The 21,863-nt window shown below is 37.4% G+C and overlaps 1 protein-coding gene across 1 annotated transcript; it reads right to left on the bottom strand.

Moving 5' to 3' along the window:
- Positions 1–1,629: 1,629 nt before the first annotated feature.
- LOC136265701 (uncharacterized) lies at positions 1,630–21,721 on the bottom strand. Its single transcript, XM_066060599.1, has 7 exons — positions 21,582–21,721; positions 16,358–16,414; positions 13,830–14,102; positions 12,814–13,074; positions 11,529–11,774; positions 7,771–7,804; positions 1,630–3,079 (listed from the first exon to the last, which is right to left on the bottom strand). The coding sequence occupies exons 1-7, from the start codon at positions 21,634–21,636 to the stop codon at positions 1,774–1,776; spliced, it is 2,232 nt and encodes a 743-aa protein (XP_065916671.1). The 5' UTR covers positions 21,637–21,721; the 3' UTR covers positions 1,630–1,773.
- Positions 21,722–21,863: the final 142 nt, after the last annotated feature.

The raw sequence follows: 21,863 nt of genomic DNA, 5'->3' as shown, positions 1-21,863 counted from the left end.
TGGGTTGAGGAGCTTGACAAAGAGCACATCTAGGGTCAGTAATGATGTTCCATCTGGCCAGGTTCATAGGGGTTGGTAGAGTGTCACAACCAGCACGTAGCAGGAAGGACAGCTGTTTTTCAGGGAGGCCATACATCAGTCTCTTCCACAGAGGGCAAGCTTGCTCCAGAGTTACAATATCTAAAAATTTATTTTGAACAGTTAATGGTTCCAGTTTTGACTTCCAATATTCAATGTGAGCAGAGCGTAAGTTGTGGCGAGCATGGTTCTTGAAAGTTGCAGAGTGAATGTTGGCAACTGAAGCCTTAGCAGCAGATAAACAGTCAAGGACAGTGGAAGAGATATCGGATCTGTTAGCTAAAATAGAATGTCGCAGCTCTATAATCAGTGGATCAACTGACCGTTCAATAGCCAGAATGTATGAAAGTTTGGCTGATTGCTTCAGGTGTGCAAAGACTAGCTAATTACAAACTTATAGAATCAGAAAACATAGATACATTTACTAATTACTTATTGTCTATCTAATTGTTTGCTGTATATCTTATGTGTATGTGTGATTTCTTTGGGGTGTTGATCGCCCCCTGGGCGCATCGGCAATTGCCGTCTGCCCAGTAACAATAAATAAATAACACACTAGCTAATTACAATAAACTAAACTACTTATAAGCTACACCTACTTAACTACATTATAAAACCTAAACAAAATCTATAGTGTTCTCCGAGCAAAGAGCATATAGTGTCTGAGGACCATTTTGACATTGTATTTCCATAAAGTCACTGTTAACCTTTGCAACAATTTCCTAATAGCCAACTTCCGAGACAAACCATTTTTAACCGTAGTGCGGTCAGCAATCAGTGTAAAAAAGGTGGACAAAGCAAATTAAAGGAGACCAAACACTGAATGATTCACACACTAGAGGGATAAATGAGTCACCTCCATCATTGGTAACAGAATCTAAATAGTGATTGTCCTAGCTTCCTCACCGGCAGCAGCAGCCACCCCAGCCTGAGATTCTACTTGACATTGCTACTATAATGAGGTGGTCTTTGTCAAGAGGTACCTGAAGTTTTGACCAATTTTAGCTTTTCAGTTTCAGTTTTCAATTTCAGCTGTTTCCAGTCTCCCATCTGTGTCTTGGGTAAAGTTAAACCAAGATACAGGGGGTGGGGTCAGGTCAAAGCTGCGTGTCAGTGTGACACTGACACCACTCAAAACAATGCTTGTGCAACACCTACTAGGCAAGTGTTGGTGTGACACTAACACTTATGTATAACTGGCTAGCCACTGACTATTAGTTGGACTGTAAAGCAGCATTTGATAGTGTTGATATTAAAATTTAATGTGAAAATCACAAAATTCAATAACTTAATCTTCATCCCTCAGACTCCTAGCTGCTATTTCATGTTGTTCAAGGAACTCACTACAATAATTTATATAGCACTTCCTCTCTACTTTACAAATGTGGCGTCAACAGTACTTTTGCATACTTTCTGATTTTACAGTTATGCTCTGGGTAATTCCATATAGAATAATGTGTATACATGTTATGTAATGTTATGTACCCTCCAAATACTGGGAAGTTAGAAACTAGCTCAGTCACTGATACTTCTACCCATGAGCATAGTACATATTTTTCAAAACATAATTATTATCAAAAGCATAAACTATTTAAAGAAAAACACTAAACATCTGTCTCACTAAACTAGTATAAGCTACCAAAATTAATCACCAAAAAACTTATAGCTATAGCATCATATGGAAGTTTCATTGCTTTAATAACTGCTTTGCTTTTTTTCTATTCGCTGTAAAAAGGTGTGATACCTCTTCCAGCAGCAACACATTGGAATGTAGCCTGTCCCGTTTTTGCTAAGCTGTTTTATCAATACCTGAATATCTTCTATCATTCTTAATTCATCTTCTTTTTTATCCTTAAGGTTGATTACATCATGAATAAAATTTGTTGCTGCTAAATTGACTTTTTTGTAGCATTTATAATCCATTTCTTCAACAAGTCTGGTGACTTCTGCTGAAGTTTTGCCTATTTTCTCCTTTAGATTTGATGCGGTATGTCCACAATCTTCTTCTAGTTTTTTGCTTAGGTTGGTAAGTTCTTGAAATATCATGAGATTCTTGATTATTGCTTTGTGTATTTCATCAAATTCTTTAAAATGCAGTTTTATTGGATGTTTAGACCAAACCAGGTCATTAATGTCAAATAACTTTTCATTATCATGCACTTTCTCAGTTCCTTTACTCCCTTGCGTCTTTTCATTGTTCTTTTTTAAAACACGTACAGAAAATACAGGATTGCAATCATCATCTGGATTTCGTAACACAGCAATACATGTCAATGATCCCTCTTGAGCTTTATGATTTTTAGCACCTATGTATTCGATACCAAAAAGTTGTGGAGCTTTTAGTACCTTAACGTCTGGTGGATGAAATGAAAATAAAGACTGTTGTGCCAACTTGCTTGCAGCTTCTTCAAATTTTTTGTGTGCTTTTTCAGTGATTGTATCATCAGTATTTAGCACGATAACTTCACTAATGTATAAAGGTTTAGCAAACAAACAAATAAGTGGGCCTTGAATTCCTAAGTATGAGTTGACTATAATCTTTGAGCTACATGTGAGGACATGAGGTTCCTCCACAAAAGGTGTTTTCCATGATATCAATGGCTCACTTTCATTTGTCATGAAACCACAAGGAGGGTGTGAAATAAATAGGTGAAACTTGTATTCTGGATTAAGCTGAAACCCTTCTCTAGACAGCAACAAAACATTGAAGTTTCTTTTTCGTATAAGCTTTAAGAAGTAGTGAACTATTGTTTCATAACAGAGAGCTTCTGCATGGCCGTCACAGGTACCATTGAAATCCTTACTTGAGCACTTGACATTATATTTTGTACCAGCACCCATTAGTATAACCTTAAATCTTTCTTCTTTTTCGGCTGTTATTTTCTCTCTTATCATGGCTGAAATAACTTTGATACGTTGGTCTCCATTATCGTCTGCATTAAATGCACCATGTTTTTGTAGAAACCACTCCTCATATGACTTTTGCAGCACATCACAGAGCCTATAACCAGAAAAAATAAAGTACAAGAATTGCAGATTAACACTAGTGATGTGGAATATAGCTTTTAATGTATAGTGCATATTGTGATAATTGCATGCCTAAGTTTATGACCTCATAGTCAATTTACATGTACAGCATTATGTACTGAGTATGATAATTACGCACACTATTTCCCTCAGACCTAGCTGTTAAACATTACACTTCCTCTATCACTTCTAAAATCAAAATATTGCCACACTTACTCTTTCCAGAAAGGAACAGAATAATTAGTTCAAGGTCATTTTTTCTTCTTTTGTTTATAGTTTAGCGTAAGTGACCTATTATCAAATGGTACCTATTATCGAACATTAAAATCATGTAACATATTCGGAAGTTTACAATATTATTCCACATACTTTTAAGGTGTTTAAATGGAGAATTCCAATAGTGTAGCCTATTCTTAATGAGTTTTCCATCCTTTAGAGTTTATGTGTGGACATCACAGCAGTCTTGATACTCATCACCACCGGCAAAGAAATGAAGAAAAAGAACACAGGAATTGCCGTGAAAGAACTACAACTCGAGCATAACTTTTGCAGCAGAATTTGCCAACTGTTTATTGTTTTCCAGCGTGAAAAATGTATCCACGAAGACTGTACAGAAAGGGTTGTTGTAAACAAGGATGATACTGCTGTGTTATTGTTCATAATGTGCTGATTTTTTATTATATACGCATTTATCACTAAATGATTCGCCGTTGTAACTCACAAGTGCATGCTTGTATCAAAACTATACTTCAGTTACAGTATCATGGTACTTCAGTTAACACATGAGAGAGAGAACCATCATTAGCAATAAGATGATATATTGATATAATAAGTAAGAGTGTGTACGTAGGTTGTACTAAGGTCACCAGAGTAGAAAAAGTGCAAAACATTCAATAATTGATCAACGGAAATTAGTGGGCATTCAATAATAGGTACCAGTGTTCGATAATTCATATTATTCAGAATGCAGAAATTCACTCATAACACGGACACTAATCGGATACTATTGCTCAAACTTACGTGAGGTATTCTACGAGAAAGGTGCTACCTCCTGATGAAAATTCAAGGTTGATACTGCTTTCCTGGAAATATTTATGAAGTAAAGTATAAACCTTGTTTGATAATCGGTCACTTACGCTATAAATCCGCATGGTTATGACCACATGCACTGTGATATTAGGCCTGTTGGTTAATCGTTAATCTTAATCATGATATCAATATATAATAGTTAGATGTCAAGAACCAGGTTTCTACAGGATTTAGAAAACTTGAAGGCCCTGGGCCTGAGGGATTTCTACATCTCGTAGAACCCAGTGGTTCTTGACGTCTAACTTATTTAGACTACAACTTGTTATTGTTCCTTGAGTTGACAGCTGCTTGTAAACAAGAAATGTATCGTTAATTACTAGAAACAAGCCCTCTACACTGCTGGACCTCAGTGTGGCCATTTAAATGCTCGTGTGTTGCCAATGTTTCGAGAAGTACTGGGCTACAACTCATTGTAGCTGTTGTTGTGCCTTGACAGCTGCTTGTAAACAAGAAATGTAGTGTTGATTAGTACAAACAAATCCATTACACCTCCCTCTAATTCAGTATTGTACTACTACAAACACCTGTGGGTTGCTAATGTTACAGATGCATAATTATCGTGTTTCGTATCACCTCAGAGCGTGGTCTCTATTGGACATGAGCGTGGCACTACAGGATTTAGAGACCACATTTTCAGCCAACAATCAAATTTCAGTACCAAACTTGTTGTAGTCTAAAATCAATAGTTGCAATGTGGGCATGAGGGCTTTGCTTGATATGTGTACCCGACATCCCAAGGGCTAGGGCATACATATCAGGAAAAAGCCCAAGTGCCCTGTGTTACAGCTATTATGTAACACTTCAAATCCGTGCTGTTTGATCAATCATCCAAGCCAATACGAGTGCAACCACTGGATAAACGTATTATGTATGCCCTGTACATGCCTGAAAGATTCAATTATGGGTCAGCAGCTGATACTTTTTGGCTACGTATGATGAACAGAGAAATCCATGGAGAATTTTGGTTACACGATTTAATGCTTTAATCAGTACTGTTGATGGTATAATAATCAAGTTAATCCTTGTGTTGTGGTTTAATCTCCATGCAGATTGTAAGGCAAAATTCTCTGCTGGAGTGATACCAGTAGTATATGCTAAATTTATCATTATCACGCATCTTTTGTGTATTTGTGCGTGCATGCATATACCCTACAGGGGCAGATCCAGGAGCTGGCAAGGGGAGGGGCACAAACAGGCTAAGTTGTAGGTCGTTGGGGAAAGCCAGATTCTCTTGTTAGTTGCTGCATTTTTGAAGCAGCAAATAATCACCACTTAGTAGTGTCTCACTGTTGATGTTTGACATTTTGGCTTTTGCAGATGGCTATGAATCGCTTAAACAACAGCAATACGATAATTATTTTTAGAGGCGCTTAGTACGCATGAATGTGCTGGGGGAAATTTCACAGCTAATTTGACTTTGACTTGCTTTGATTTCAGATGAATTTGTAATAAATGCTACTAAAATTTGCATATCATTTTCATGAGTTAATGGATCTAGCCCTGACATAAAGTTTAGTACTTTAATCAGAAGTAAGGTTCCTCCAAAAGGTGAGGAGGGGGATCCTGGATCCGCCATTGCCCTAATCAAAACTGGTTCATAAAGATGAGCAGGTCAATACTGGCTGAAATTTATATAGGGCCATGTGAATTTCAATCATGGATAACCTATACGTACATAAGAATAATGACAAGGTGTAAATTGAGGCCAAACATAAGTGTAACACACCAGCATGCAGAAAGCTTTAATTGTGGGTGCTTAATGATGCACAGAAAACCAAAGTGCAAGCTTGTAACAATGTTTTAAGTACGCTACTTTAACAGCCATGAATCATATACTGTATAGTAGGGATATAACAGGACCAGAGCCTGCAGTCTAGCTAGTCCAGTATAGTCCAGTATTGGCTGGACCATTCTTAAGCTAGCTCCATGAAGTTTGCTAAAGGTTGAGATACTTTAATAGAGCACTCGCCATTACACTCTAATGAAACCATAGTAGAATACAGCCACTGTTCTAAATACATTGCTTGGTCTAAGCCATTTTAGCTATTTCAAACTAGCTCAGACCCCCTAGTTTTGCATGATTATGCATGCTGCAGTTAGCTAGTCAGTCAGAAGAAAATTCTGCTAAATATAAAATACTAAATTCTGTAACAACATATTGGAAGCATTTTTGGCTGCTCTGTAGACACTTTTGAACTTGCTCGTACCTCACCAATATATACTACAGGTATTGTGAGGTTGGTTGGGATGATATTTTGGCCAGAAAAGCCTATACCTTCATGATCCTTAATATATGATATAGTACTAATGTATTGCATGAAAACAGCTCTGATTTATATATCACATCAGATTAATAAAAAGTATGTATGACTATGTCCTCCATTGTAGTCCATGGATGGCCTCAAAATTACTGGGCTCTGCTCCTTGAGGGATCATGAAGCTTTGATATTTCCTGCCCAAATATATCACCAAAAACCCTTTTTTTTTTGCTGCTGCTGCTGCTGCTTTTTATCATTTGGATCCCTACTTCATTTTAAAATTAACAATTTTGACTACACAAGTTTAACCAATTCTTTCCCGCATAAATTTGCTCTATACGTTGATGCATCACAGCAAATATCCGGACGTATAGCAGCATGCGTGACTGTTCTATTATAATATCATACATGGTTGTTGTATTAGGGTGACAGCTTTACTACTACAGTACCGTATTTCCTTGGTTAAACACCACACCTTCAGTAGTAGCTGTAATTGAGTGGTGCCACAATCGATTTCAAATATAAGGGCTTACACATCATTTTCAAACATTGAGTGGTGGTCGAGTTTGAATAGTTGTCTCATCAATTTTTGGAACTAAGGTAATTGATGTTTAACCAGGTATTCACTCTAATGCTAGTCTCAGGTGAGAAATATCCTATGTGATCAATTAGGGGCATGGTTACATATTTACGGTGCTTTGTTTTCTATAGCAAATACAATCTTATAAGTGAAGATATCTATTCCCTTTTACAGTTAATGTAAGTACTCCAAATAATTTGTGTCGACTATGAATTGTACACGCTTATAAGAAACACATTGATACAAAAAATTAATGCTTCAAAATTGCATGAAGAAGATGACAACCATAAAGATTGGAGATGAAAGGTAAAGGCAAGGTGCAGAGGGCAAACACTCGTCGAACCCTAAAGGCACATGCCACACATGTGTTGCCATTCTGGTCTACAACAGAGGTTGTACTACATGCTCTATTTAGTTTCTAGTGTTTTGACTGTAGTTTGGCAATACACAGACCAAACTCGGGTTTTGGTAGTTTACAGTTTGATGTTTTCTTGTTTTCTTATGTTATATTTGATGTCCATGGAGAAAGTTTCTATGATGACTTTTAGTGGCAGCAGGCGCCCTTTATATTTTGGAGGAGAACCCTACTATACAGTACCACCGTACTGTATTATATACTTTATTGCATGCACTGTAATGCCATGCTGCCATATGGAAGCTACTGCTATGTATTAAACTTTGATGAAGGTAGTCAGTTTAAACACCAGCATTTAACACAAAAATCCATAACTCACGTACTGTTTTTCTCTTGTAGCTTCCTTTAATTCTATGACTGCAAAAACGTACCACATGTAACTATTTATGTAAACAAAAATGTAGTTTATTTACTTTATAACAGCCCAAATAAAACATTTTAGAAAGACATTATGCTATTAAAATTGCATTAGAATAATCACTAAAATTAGGAATTCTAAGCTGGATTAGGGATCAAAGAACAAAAAAGCAGGGAAACAAGGGAACAGCTGAAAAGTTGTGAAACAAGGGAGGTTGCCTATACCTGCAGATATACTAGTGGACATGTAATCCCTAATTCAGTCATGGTTATAGACTGAAGAGTAGGGATTAGATGTCCAATAGTATATCTGCAGGTATAGGCAACCTCCCTTGTTTCACAACTTTCAGCTGTTCCCTTGTTTCCCTGCTTTTTGTTCTTTGATCCCTAATCCAGTTTAAAATTCCTAATTTTCCTTCTACTTGTAGAAGTATTACATCAATGTTCTTGCCATGTGTTTGCACTCTTATGCATGTACACAGTACTATCACACACAGTACTATCACACACAGTACTATCACACACAGTACTATCACACACAGTACTATCACACACAGTACTATCACACACAGTACTATCACACACAGTACTATCACACACAGTACTATCACACACAGTACTATCACACACACAGTACTATCACACACACAGTACTATCACACACACAGTACTATCACACACACAGTACTATCACACACACAGTACTATCACACACACAGTACTATCACACACACAGTACTATCACACACAGTACTATCACACACACAGTACTATCACACACAGTACTATCACACACACAGTACTATCACACACAGTACTATCACACACAGTACTATCACACACACAGTACTATCACACACACACAGTACTATCACACACAGTACTATCACACACAGTACTATCACACACACAGTACTATCACACACACAGTACTATCACACACAGTACTATCACACACAGTACTATCACACACACAGTACTATCACACACACAGTACTATCACACACACAGTACTATCACACACAGTACTATCACACACACAGTACTATCACACACAGTACTATCACACACAGTACTATCACACACAGTACTATCACACACAGTACTATCACACACACAGTACTATCACACACAGTACTATCACACACACAGTACTATCACACACAGTACTATCACACACACAGTACTATCACACACAGTACTATCACACACAGTACTATCACACACACAGTACTATCACACACAGTACTATCACACACAGTACTATCACACACAGTACTATCACACACAGTACTATCACACACACAGTACTATCACACACAGTACTATCACACACACAGTACTATCACACACAGTACTATCACACACAGTACTATCACACACAGTACTATCACACACAGTACTATCACACACACAGTACTATCACACACAGTACTATCACACACAGTACTATCACACACAGTACTATCACACACACAGTACTATCACACACACAGTACTATCACACACACAGTACTATCACACACACAGTACTATCACACACACAGTACTATCACACACAGTACTATCACACACACAGTACTATCATACACAGTACTATCACACACAGTACTATCACACACAGTACTATCACACACAGTACTATCACACACACAGTACTATCACACACAGTACTATCACACACACAGTACTATCACACACACAGTACTATCACACACACAGTACTATCACACACAGTACTATCACACACACAGTACTATCACACACACAGTACTATCACACACACAGTACTATCACACACAGTACTATCACACACACAGTACTATCACACACAGTACTATCACACACACAGTACTATCACACACACAGTACTATCACACACACAGTACTATCACACACAGTACTATCACACACACAGTACTATCACACACACAGTACTATCACACACACAGTACTATCACACACAGTACTATCACACACAGTACTATCACACACAGTACTATCACACACACAGTACTATCACACACAGTACTATCACACACAGTACTATCACACACAGTACTATCACACACAGTACTATCACACACACAGTACTATCACACACAGTACTATCACACACAGTACTATCACACACACAGTACTATCACACACAGTACTATCACACACAGTACTATCACACACAGTACTATCACACACAGTACTATCACACACAGTACTATCACACACAGTACTATCACACACACAGTACTATCACACACAGTACTATCACACACACAGTACTATCACACACAGTACTATCACACACACAGTACTATCACACACAGTACTATCACACACAGTACTATCACACACAGTACTATCACACACACAGTACTATCACACACACAGTACTATCACACACAGTACTATCACACACACAGTACTATCACACACAGTACTATCACACACAGTACTATCACACACACAGTACTATCACACACACAGTACTATCACACACACAGTACTATCACACACAGTACTATCACACACAGTACTATCACACACAGTACTATCACACACACAGTACTATCACACACAGTACTATCACACACAGTACTATCACACACAGTACTATCACACACAGTACTATCACACACACAGTACTATCACACACAGTACTATCACACACAGTACTATCACACACACAGTACTATCACACACAGTACTATCACACACAGTACTATCACACACAGTACTATCACACACAGTACTATCACACACAGTACTATCACACACAGTACTATCACACACACAGTACTATCACACACAGTACTATCACACACACAGTACTATCACACACAGTACTATCACACACAGTACTATCACACACAGTACTATCACACACAGTACTATCACACACACAGTACTATCACACACAGTACTATCACACACAGTACTATCACACACAGTACTATCACACACACAGTACTATCACACACAGTACTATCACACACAGTACTATCACACACAGTACTATCACACACACAGTACTATCACACACAGTACTATCACACACACAGTACTATCACACACACAGTACTATCACACACACAGTACTATCACACACACAGTACTATCACACACAGTACTATCACACACAGTACTATCACACACACAGTACTATCACACACAGTACTATCACACACACAGTACTATCACACACACAGTACTATCACACACAGTACTATCACACACAGTACTATCACACACACAGTACTATCACACACAGTACTATCACACACACAGTACTATCACACACAGTACTATCACACACACAGTACTATCACACACACAGTACTATCACACACAGTACTATCACACACAGTACTATCACACACACAGTACTATCACACACACAGTACTATCACACACAGTACTATCACACACAGTACTATCACACACAGTACTATCACACACAGTACTATCACACACACAGTACTATCACACACAGTACTATCACACACACAGTACTATCACACACAGTACTATCACACACAGTACTATCACACACAGTACTATCACACACACAGTACTATCACACACAGTACTATCACACACAGTACTATCACACACAGTACTATCACACACACAGTACTATCACACACAGTACTATCACACACACATACATACATACGTACTCAGAGCAATAGCCTCTGTAATTAACTATGTTAAAAAATCGTAGTACCTTTACTACATGTAATGAATCCTCCTTTGTCAAGTTTCCACTTTTCTAAAAGATCTTCATCTTCTAATATCACTGAAGAACCAAACTCTTCATCATGTACAGTAAATATTAAATGGTCCTTTGACACACGCTCTTTTTCAGCAACTTCATTTTTTACTTGGTGTATTGTTTTTATCTCTTTAGATAATAGATCCACTTCTGTAGTTCCCTCATGGTCATTTTTAAATTTGACTTTGATTTTATGTTCTGCATTAAAAGTATGGCATACCATAGTTAACAATAGCAGTGGAATTATAAGCTTAAAGTGCATTGAGCATGACCAAGAGTTCATCCCTCTATATATTATGAACTATTGGCATGACCTACTGCAATGCATCAATTGTTTACTAAACATTACCAATTAGTATGTATGTATGTATGTATCAAGCCAAGGCTGAAATACAATCATACCTGTACATGTTGCAAGTAAATGAATAATAAACATTCTACGACGATAGAGTCTGTGCTAAAACTTTTTGTTCCTATACTCAAAATCTATGCATCATCGTTCTTGACAGATTAGAATTGAGAGAAATTAATCACAAAAGAAGCAATACTGCTATATACAGCTTTTGAATACAGTCCTGTTCTTTGCCATTAACAAACTAACAATTAACCTTAATCTCCTAGCAACAGACATTGTCACAATGCAGGTGAGAGCCATCACCTTCATCAAAACTTCTCCAATTGAAGGGACCAGCGGCAAAAGGGGACAAGTGCCATTTGAAAATTTAGGTGACCACATAGCAGGCATAAAACAGAATTTTGTAATATAATTGAATTATTGTAATATTTGCTCAAAAATAATTTGAGACTGCCATGAACTTGTAAATTCTGTTGTTTACTTAGTGACAACATTATTCACATGGCTAAAACAAGCCATTCTAATTTAAGGTAAGGGAAAATCTAAAATGGCACATTTCCCCCTTTTCCACTGACCCCTTCAATTAGACAAATGTCATACCAAACAAGGAAAATGGCAGCAATCTTGTTAATTAGTTAATTGGTAAATGGCTAATGGCTAACCTTTGTAATCATCTCTGAATCATAGATACCAAAAGACAAATATTCTTACATATGGACAAAACAAATATTGTGGTATGATTACTTTCACTACACAAAGTTTAATTGGTTATGTACTTTGCTTGTGCTAATCAATTTGCTTACAAATTGTTGCTATAGTTAACTTATTTAGTTGAAATGCCATCTGTTTTTTGTCCAAATACTTCTGCGTGCATCACCTTACCAGCAGCAGGAACAGCAGCAGAAACAGCAGCAGGAACAGCAGCAGTTATAGCACTGGTTTGTGTTGATGCCTCAGTAGTGGGTGCTACATTTACAGGTAAAACATTTGTCGTTGCTGTTGGCAGTGGTTGCATGGGTTCATTAAAATCATAGCAATCATCGCTTGGTTGCTGTGGGCCAGTCATTTGCATGCCAGACACAGATGGTGGTACTGTAGTTGATTCATTCATAACCACTAAGCCTGAATCATCCTCATCTTCTCCTACATAACAGTAAGGATATCAATGTCAGATATTAAACTCTATAATAGAACGGTGAATGCATTAATTGCACATAAAGCATTTAAACCCAACTAATACTAGCAACTATTAGCTTTGGCAATCCTCAAATGCCCAGTCAAATATGACCGATAGTCTTAGATGGCAGTCTTATGACCTTGGGAGAAACACAAAATGAATATGTGCGTCATACAAACATTTTAAACCTCATTTTCTAAAACAATATGAAATTTGAAATATTGATACCAGCAAACCTCTCTATTATTAGTGCACAGTTGGAAAACTCCATACATAAGTTAAAAGCATTACAGTTCAGTTAGGCCATACCAAATTAATGACTCAGGTTGGGAAAAATCAGCTACACCTGACTGCTACATTACACTATATATGACTACTCTATTAGAGTATCTTGGTCTTTACAAGTGCAATAACTAAATTCCTAATGAAAAAGCTACCCATTTTCTCATTAAACCTTTGAGTGCTTGCACAACATTCAGGAGTTCACAGTCATATCAGCACTGACACTACCACTCTTTTAATATGTGTAGATTTGTTTCATGTTTGCAGGAACAGTGACCCACTGCATGAGTGAATCATGAGATTAATTTGATATGGCCATAATTGACTGTAAAAACATGGTTATGGTAGTTCCAACTATCGTAGAGGGTACTTAGTTAAGAGGACCATAAATATGTGTACGTATGTAGAGTTGGAACATACTATATTCACAAATCCTCACCATACAAATTCTCAACTGGATTAAGAAGAAGATCCTGCCTTTTTACATTAGTAATAGCAACCTCCAGCATTTTCCATGTAGCACCAGGAACCAAATTCAACCACTTAATAAGTGTCTTTTGAAAGCAAGTCGCCACATTTTTAGGATAGTTCTCTTCAATACTTTCAAGCGCTGGAAGTTCCAATCCTAGCTCTATGCCAACATCCTTCCAAATAACAGCATATCTTTTAACCACATATCTGTTGAGGTCTCTTAAACTTGGAGCATCATCCCCTACAGATTACACATGATACTATGATGGCAACATACAAACACTATCTGATCAAGTGCTCAAGTACTTAAGTATAAGGAAAAATATAGGAATTTTACATTTGATTTGGGATCATAGAAATAAAAAGTAGTGAAACAAGGGAGGTTGCCTACACCTGAAGATATACTAGTGGACATTTATTCCCTATATTTTAGTCTATAGCAACTGAAGCAGGGATTAAATGTCCATTGATATATCTGCAGGTGTCCATTGTTATCCCTAATTCTAATTTTCCATGCATGTACATACTTGCTTGTTTACTTTTTTGTAACGTAATTATGACTGTTGAACTCATGCATACTGCATCAAAAGAAAAAATGGTGGTAGGCATGCCATAAAATTAATTTTGCATCTGAACGCGTGTCCCAAATGTCAAATACTGAGAAGCGAAGAAGCCATTATGCTCTGTTTTCTGTTATGTTTAGTCCATTACACAGTGTTTCAAATGAAGAACAGTATGAGAAGTGTCTCTGCAATCACTCCAGTAACTGTGCCCACTATACTGCAGAAATCTGTGGTGGGGTTAATTATTACTGTATTCCCTTGTATGACAGCTAGGTCTTTTATTTCCTTGCTAGCATTTAGTCCCAGCCTTTAAAAGAATAGGGCCTTTATCATAAAGTATGGTAGTACTGTAAAGTAGGGGGTTGAGCTTTCCCAGCCAAAAATATCACCCAAAAACCAGCCTCACTTTTCCTTAATGACAGCTTGGCAGTATTGGCTAGGCATAACAAATGTCTTCAGAGCAACCCCAAACCCTTTCAACATGTTTCTATCACGTATGTACAGTAGTTGACTACCTGACTAAGTAATCAATTCCTTCACCCAAGCATAACTTGATTATGGATAAGGCTATGAGCTTAATTTCTTCACTGCTTGATGTTGCTTTGGCCCAAGACATGCCTTTTAACCTATGTACTGCAGCAGTTACAATGCATGCATAAGGACTTACTTCTTGCATCCAATTTTTTTTGCACAGGTGTTGATTGGCAGTAATGTGTGATGGCTTCAGTACTTGCAGAGGCATTTCTTGTACTGTTCTTCATTTATAAAGCTGTGTAATGGGTCAAGGGTGGGACATAGCTGAAACTGAAGCAGTTAACCCATTTCACATTTTAGTTTGGGCGTATATACATTCACTCATAAGTGCTGTAGTGATCAAAGTAAGAATTACGTAAATGTCCACTAGTATAATCACGGATGTAGATGACCTCCCTTGTTTCATTGCTTAATTTTTATTTCTATGATCCCTACTCAAATATAAAGCTTCTATTGCTTGTTCAGTTGAGACTACACACATATATTTAAATAAGTCAGTCTGAGATTGATGCCCAGAATTTAATGGAATTTGAATCGTGGTCATTGTAATGTAATGGTAACCAATGTACAATGTGTTTTTACTATACAAATAAGGTCTAGACAAAGAGAGTTTGATGATACACATCTGCACGCATACAGACTTCCATGGACTATAATACTCACATGGTTACTCATAGCACTTCAGGTCATCACTCAGGTGGTTCTAAATTTAATGAGTTTGAAAATATAGTAGCAGCAAGGGAAAGGATAAAAACAACTATGAGTAAGAGTTTAATAACACCCCAGACCTACATTTGAGATCAAGGCGTTTATTTTCATTGTATCCTGCAAGCCATCCAGTTTATAATCAAGATCAGAATTTATTCAAAGCAGCTTTTATACAGCAAAGTACAATAACTAGTTAGTAACCCGTGGTCTTGCCTGTGGTTGTTTACTAATGATCAAACAAAAATTGGCAAAACTGAAAACGAAGCATTCCCCTCTGGTACAAGACAGATGTCATCAGTGTCAGTAGGATGTATGGGAACAATCATACAATGCTGTCACTAAGCTTGAGCAGGCAAAGCTTGAAACTGGCAGCTAAAGTTTGTCTGTTTCCCTTAAGCGATGCATTTCTATTTTGTTTGGATTTTTTAAACAAAGATAGAATGTGCCAAGAGCCCTTCAGATGATGTTACCTTGGCAACCTATAATTAATTTCCTCTGCCTGCATGTGGCTATGGTAATTAACTTGTGGGTAGACTTGTTCACATCATCTTCAATGTGTAAAAACCTTTTCAGCATGTTCAAACTATAATATAAAATCTACAGTCCAAGTACACAATCACTTAAACTCACAGTGAAGTTTCCAAGACCCAGTACATACAAACAAAAACTATACACAATACAAATCACTTACTATTCTCAATTTGATTAATCACCACTGCACACTTTACTGGTTTAAACGATGGGTAAACTACAGAGAATGAGACAGCAACACTAATATGAAGTAACCTCAAATACATAAAACTAATTGGCATGGTAGATCAAGAAATTCTAGCCAGATACATGTTTAGCAGTTAGTGGAATACCAAGTGTGAGATGCAGGCCTGGTTTTATGAGAAATTTCTTTTTAATAAATTGTTCCCGGGGTTACCAACACCCCTGCACTGAGGTGTTAAAGTGTTAGACAAATACTGAAATCAGTTTATAAAATCAATGAACAGGAGCCACTTAACTCTCAGCTAGTGTAAGGTCAAGTGCTCCTAGTGAATGTGAATAGCCCAGATGTGATCTAGCTCTTTGCAAGAAGATGTAACAGATTTAGAAAATAACTACATTGTAACTGGTCAAAGAAAAGTGTACATGATGCAATTTCACAGACAGCTGGAGCGCAATTCAGCAGCTAATGCACTCAATCTCCAATTTGCTATGGTGTTGAATATTACAAATTGATAAGTCAAAAGTAAGTTGTTTCTTACGGAGTCACCTTCAGGAAGGCAGCAAATTTTATAGTAATTATCAGAGCACTTATAATTAATTCTCAGCTTGCCAAGCCATACTAGCAAAGGGCACATTCTTGTTAAGCCTATATAACGTTTTGGCCAAAAGTACCAATTTTCAGACCACACCTTGCAAAGTACAGGAAATGCAAAGATTTAGATGCAATCATGCATGTAGCTAGGGTAGTCACTCAAGGTCTAGTCCACCAAGTGTCAGCTTATAAATCAATGCTACACCTCAAATGTATGAGCACATGTAGGCCAATCAAAATTTCAGTCATTATTAATGCATATAACTACAACTACTGAAGGAATTTATGAGCAAATTCAGCTGTTTGACACTATAAACAACAAAGCAATTCATTTTGAGTGTTTAGTATGTGTTATGACAATCTATAGCTGGGCTGCTACCAAACTAGCTATACACCCAGAGTCTGAACACCTGCTACAAAGCCATAAGCAAACCCCATTTCAGTAAAATCTTTACTTGGAATATTCTCACATACAGTATGGAACATTTTGAATGGAATTTCCACTGCAGTTTTAAGTGACTGTTCTATTAGAGTAGTTGATATATCTTGACTGCTTTATTATAGAGTATTTCAATTTATTCACTTAAATCTTGGTTTCTCGCAGCAATTTAGCTTATTAGGACTATAATTTGAGTGAATAAAATGAGATACTCTAAGAAAAGTGGTCAGGACATTTCAACTACTCTAATAGAAGAGTCACTGAAATATGCTTCCGTACTGTATCATTCTTCATGTGAGGTGAAGATTTTACTGAAAAAGGATTGCTTGTGGTTTTGTAACAGGAGTTCTGACTCTTTGTGTGTAGATTGTCATAAGACATACTAAGTGCTCAAAATTTGCTTTGGTATTTATGGTGTCAAACAGCTGAAATAATCTAAATCTGCTCATAAATTAAATTCCATCAACAATTGTAGTTATGTGTGCCAATGAATGACCGAAATTGCTCTAATAACTACTGAGCTATAGTGTTGATTTATAAGCCGATACTTGGTTGAGTGACTACCCTAGATACATGCATAATTGCATTTAAATATTTGCATTTCCTGTGTTTTGCAAGGTGTGGTCCAAAAATTGGTACTTTTGGCATGTATGTGATTCGGAAATAGGCTTAATGCCTCACCAAACATACAGTCCTTGAAAAAATCCTACAAAACTTGGTGTGCTAGATGGTGATAATCTAAGCTAACAACAATGCAAAACTAAAGACAACATGTTTTATAGTTTCTGCATGTGAACGTCCGAAAATTCCTAGTGGCCAAACATTGGTGGCTTACTCTACTAAGCTACTAAACGCTTACTCACAGTTCCTTGATTATACAGCAAAATAATTGTTAAATCCTTTTGTAACCAGCATTTAATTAAAATGTTGGCCTATTATAATGACCGGTTGTGAAAAATCTCCTTAACAGGCACACACGCTCAAGTGCATGAGTTCACATGCACAGACTTTTTGATGATGTGTGCTCAAAATAATAACCTTCTGTGTGGTATACTATTTTACAACAGCTGGACAAGGAAGTATCTATTATGATCATCATACTATGTCTGTTATGATTGTGATGTTGCAGTTTATTATCACATGATCTCATCTCTTCCATTTGTGGTACACAAGGTGGGTATCACAGTCAAGGTACCAATAGGAAAAGAATCAGTGCAAAAAAATTGAAGGATTTCTTTGCTAGCTGCAGCTGGCTGGAATGAAAACCAGTGGTGAATTTCACAGATTAGCTTTGTGTAAGCTACACTGTACTTATGGATATTGTGGTAAACTGCTCATCAGTCCACATCTTACTCTAGGCAGTGAGATAAAATAGGTAGGACAAAATAGCCTGATTCCCTATACCCCTACGTGACTTGACTCCAAATATCTCACAAACTATAGAGGAATGAATCATAGAAATCCTGCCCATGACTGTTCACAGATAATTAACCTTCTCAGCTGCAGTGGCGGCAGCAGCAGCCAAAAATTCAGGTCTTGACTACTTAATTAGTATGCTCATTTAGAATACTTGATTGTTTTAGCATAAGGATATAACAAAGAAGCATTCAGATTGGTATAGCTAAAATCCAACCTGTGTATTAATAAATTGTGGCTGGATTTTGGAAAAACGATCTAAATCGCACATTAGAAGTTTCGAGATAAACGGTTTTAAAGAATTGAAGCCAGCATAACTCTCCAAGGATAGCAAGCACGCGTATGAAATTTACACAAAAGATGCATCAATCTGTTACCTTTCAAGCCACTTCCAGTACTTGTAGCTGCTTGTACAGTTTCCCGCCAAATAAGATAGAAAATCTGAGCAGTTGGACGAGCGAAGTAGTATCACGAGTGCTCACAAAGGGGTGGAGGCTGGGGGGTGGCGGGGAGGGCAAAAGATAGGCCTCAAAATGGAGGCAGACCACGATTGGAGTCCAGACACAAGATTACAGGCCTGTGCTGGCTCCTTAGTGTCTAATATGTAGCAAAATCTACAGAGAACACGTCTGGCCAACATTATAAGGCTGTCCACCAGTAAACCACTGATTCTTGCCAAGCCAGGTCCTTCACAAGGCCTGAAACCGCCATTTGGGCACTCCACACCACCCAGAAAAGACGTCTATTAAAACCAGCCTCGTGTAGTTTGAGTAGTGCTGAGGGTCAAAACTTGTAGTACGATAGTGTAGCTATCCACTGGTGGTGTTAGTTTGATTTTGCCTGATGTGCGATTTGGTTCGGTTCTGTAAAATCTGGTCACAAATTATGATGAACAGTTCCATAGTTTAGTACAGCAGAACCTATAATGGCCCAATTTAGGACCAACTGACTATGAAATTCACTGATATAAGAACGTTTTCTTATTTTCAGAGAAGTGTATTTAATGTTGGAGGTCTGTCTTTTATAAATGTTTAGTGCAGGGACTAAGGGCCCCTTATCCACTGTATAACTGCTCATTCATTTCCTTTCGTCATCAGTTTTCCATTCCCTTTTCCTAGATTTCTACTTCAGGCCATCATTATTAAATTCCTTGTTTCCCGTCACTGCCCGCATCAATTTTTAGGTAGCTACACTAAATTTTAATTACTTGATTGTGGATCATGTGAATGCACTATTTCATGATAGGAGGCACAGAGTGATCAAATTTTAAGGTAAATGCATTAGCTATGCATATATAAACATAGCAGTTAGGTGGAAGCCCCTCCAGCAGGATGCATGGGTACATAGTCCTGGCAGCCTTCAAGATCAAGATACTCTAATAGAGCAGTCAGAGGAAATAAGTATATAATTAATAATCAACAATCACCTCCTGCCCACATCATTTTTGTTCCATTGTGGGGAACAAGCAATATAATAATGATGGCCTTACCCACAATACAATGGACATAATAAATTAAGAGGTGAGCATTGGAAATGGAAAGCACCTTGGCCTGCAATGTACATGCAACACAGGTTGGTTATTTAGTCTATTTATTAGGCAGGCAGCTCATGATCAGCTGCCCAGGAAGAATTTACAATGATTTGCAGGTGTTACTATGAATAGATTTGCAAATCTGCTGTGTGGTACTTCATAGTGACCTCTTAACCTTTCATAAATTGCATGGCCAACAAACTGTTAGTCAATTTGTGATTTGATTTGATTTGATTTTTAAATTAGCCTCAAGTCAGTCGGCAAAGCCGTTCTTCCCTGACTGAGGAGGAAACACAAAAATAGCATACATATACACATATAAATTACAACAGCACACACACAATAACTGAACAAAAAATTATAACACACACATAGCACATACAAAACAATTAAGCAAACAATTTACAAACACAAAAATCATCAACAAATTTTACACAAATAAGAAAATAAATCGTCCTGAAAAGTTGGAGATGTTAACGTGTCGTTAGGAACTGCATTCCACCAGTGGGCAGCTTGAGATCTAAAATGCTTTTGAGTACAAGAAGGGTGTCCCCTAAGTTTAGCTGCTAGTTATCTCGAAGGGTGTCCCCTAAGTTTCCTCGTAATCCATAGTGTACCACCATACAAGGCTTCGTCTCTTGATGTTCTACAAGATTGTCAATCACCTAGTAGAGCTTCCTATCCCCAGTTATATTGTACATTCTACAAGATGTTTACGAGGAAACCAGGATAAATTCATCAAACCATCTGCTACTGTTGATGCATACAAATTTAGTTTTTACCCAAGATCAATTACCCTATGGAATCAACTACCAATCAATGATATTTTTTCCCTAAATGATTTTGATAGTATTCTTCAATCAACACTGACACATTCAATGAAAAACAGTAATTAATAATCTAAAGACATTGTTTTTATACTCAAATTTGTGAGTTTTACAATCATAAATATATATATATATATATAAGTTTAGCTGCTAGTTACAGGCAGCCTTTACCGCGTTCTTCTCGTCCAGACTCAGTACACTTCCCAAACCCGAGCCCAACTTGGTAACTTCGTTGTCATTAACTATATATATGCATTATTAATTCAACGGGTGCCACTCCAATAGCCACTGGCACTGTACTGTAAGATTAGCACTACTCGTATTGTAGTCTGAGTCGCAGATCGTAGTACAGGGGCTGACGGCATAACACCCCCCAGTATTTAATACATAACTAACCAGGGGCAGAGCAAGTCGGACGGGAATTTGGATCTTCTTCAGTCGAATCAGCCATTCACAGATCGTGAGAAAGGAGCTATAATCTTCTATTATAGTTCGATGGTTTTCACCTGTGCGATTCCGCAACTCAAATTAACCGGATATTCGTATAGCTAAACCACGTGTAACCGGATTTGCTTATAGGCATAGGTGCTAAATAAACACTATGGTGAGGGTCAATGTGTGAAAGATATCTTTTCTAATATGACCTGACCATCACAATTATGCTAAAAGCTTTAGTTT

Source organism: Dysidea avara, chromosome 9 (genome assembly GCF_963678975.1).
Source record: "Dysidea avara chromosome 9, odDysAvar1.4, whole genome shotgun sequence".
Taxonomy (NCBI): Eukaryota; Metazoa; Porifera; class Demospongiae; order Dictyoceratida; family Dysideidae; genus Dysidea; species Dysidea avara.
The sequence above is the reverse complement of the archived record's forward strand: the minus strand, read 5'-3'. Positions and strand labels throughout refer to the sequence as shown.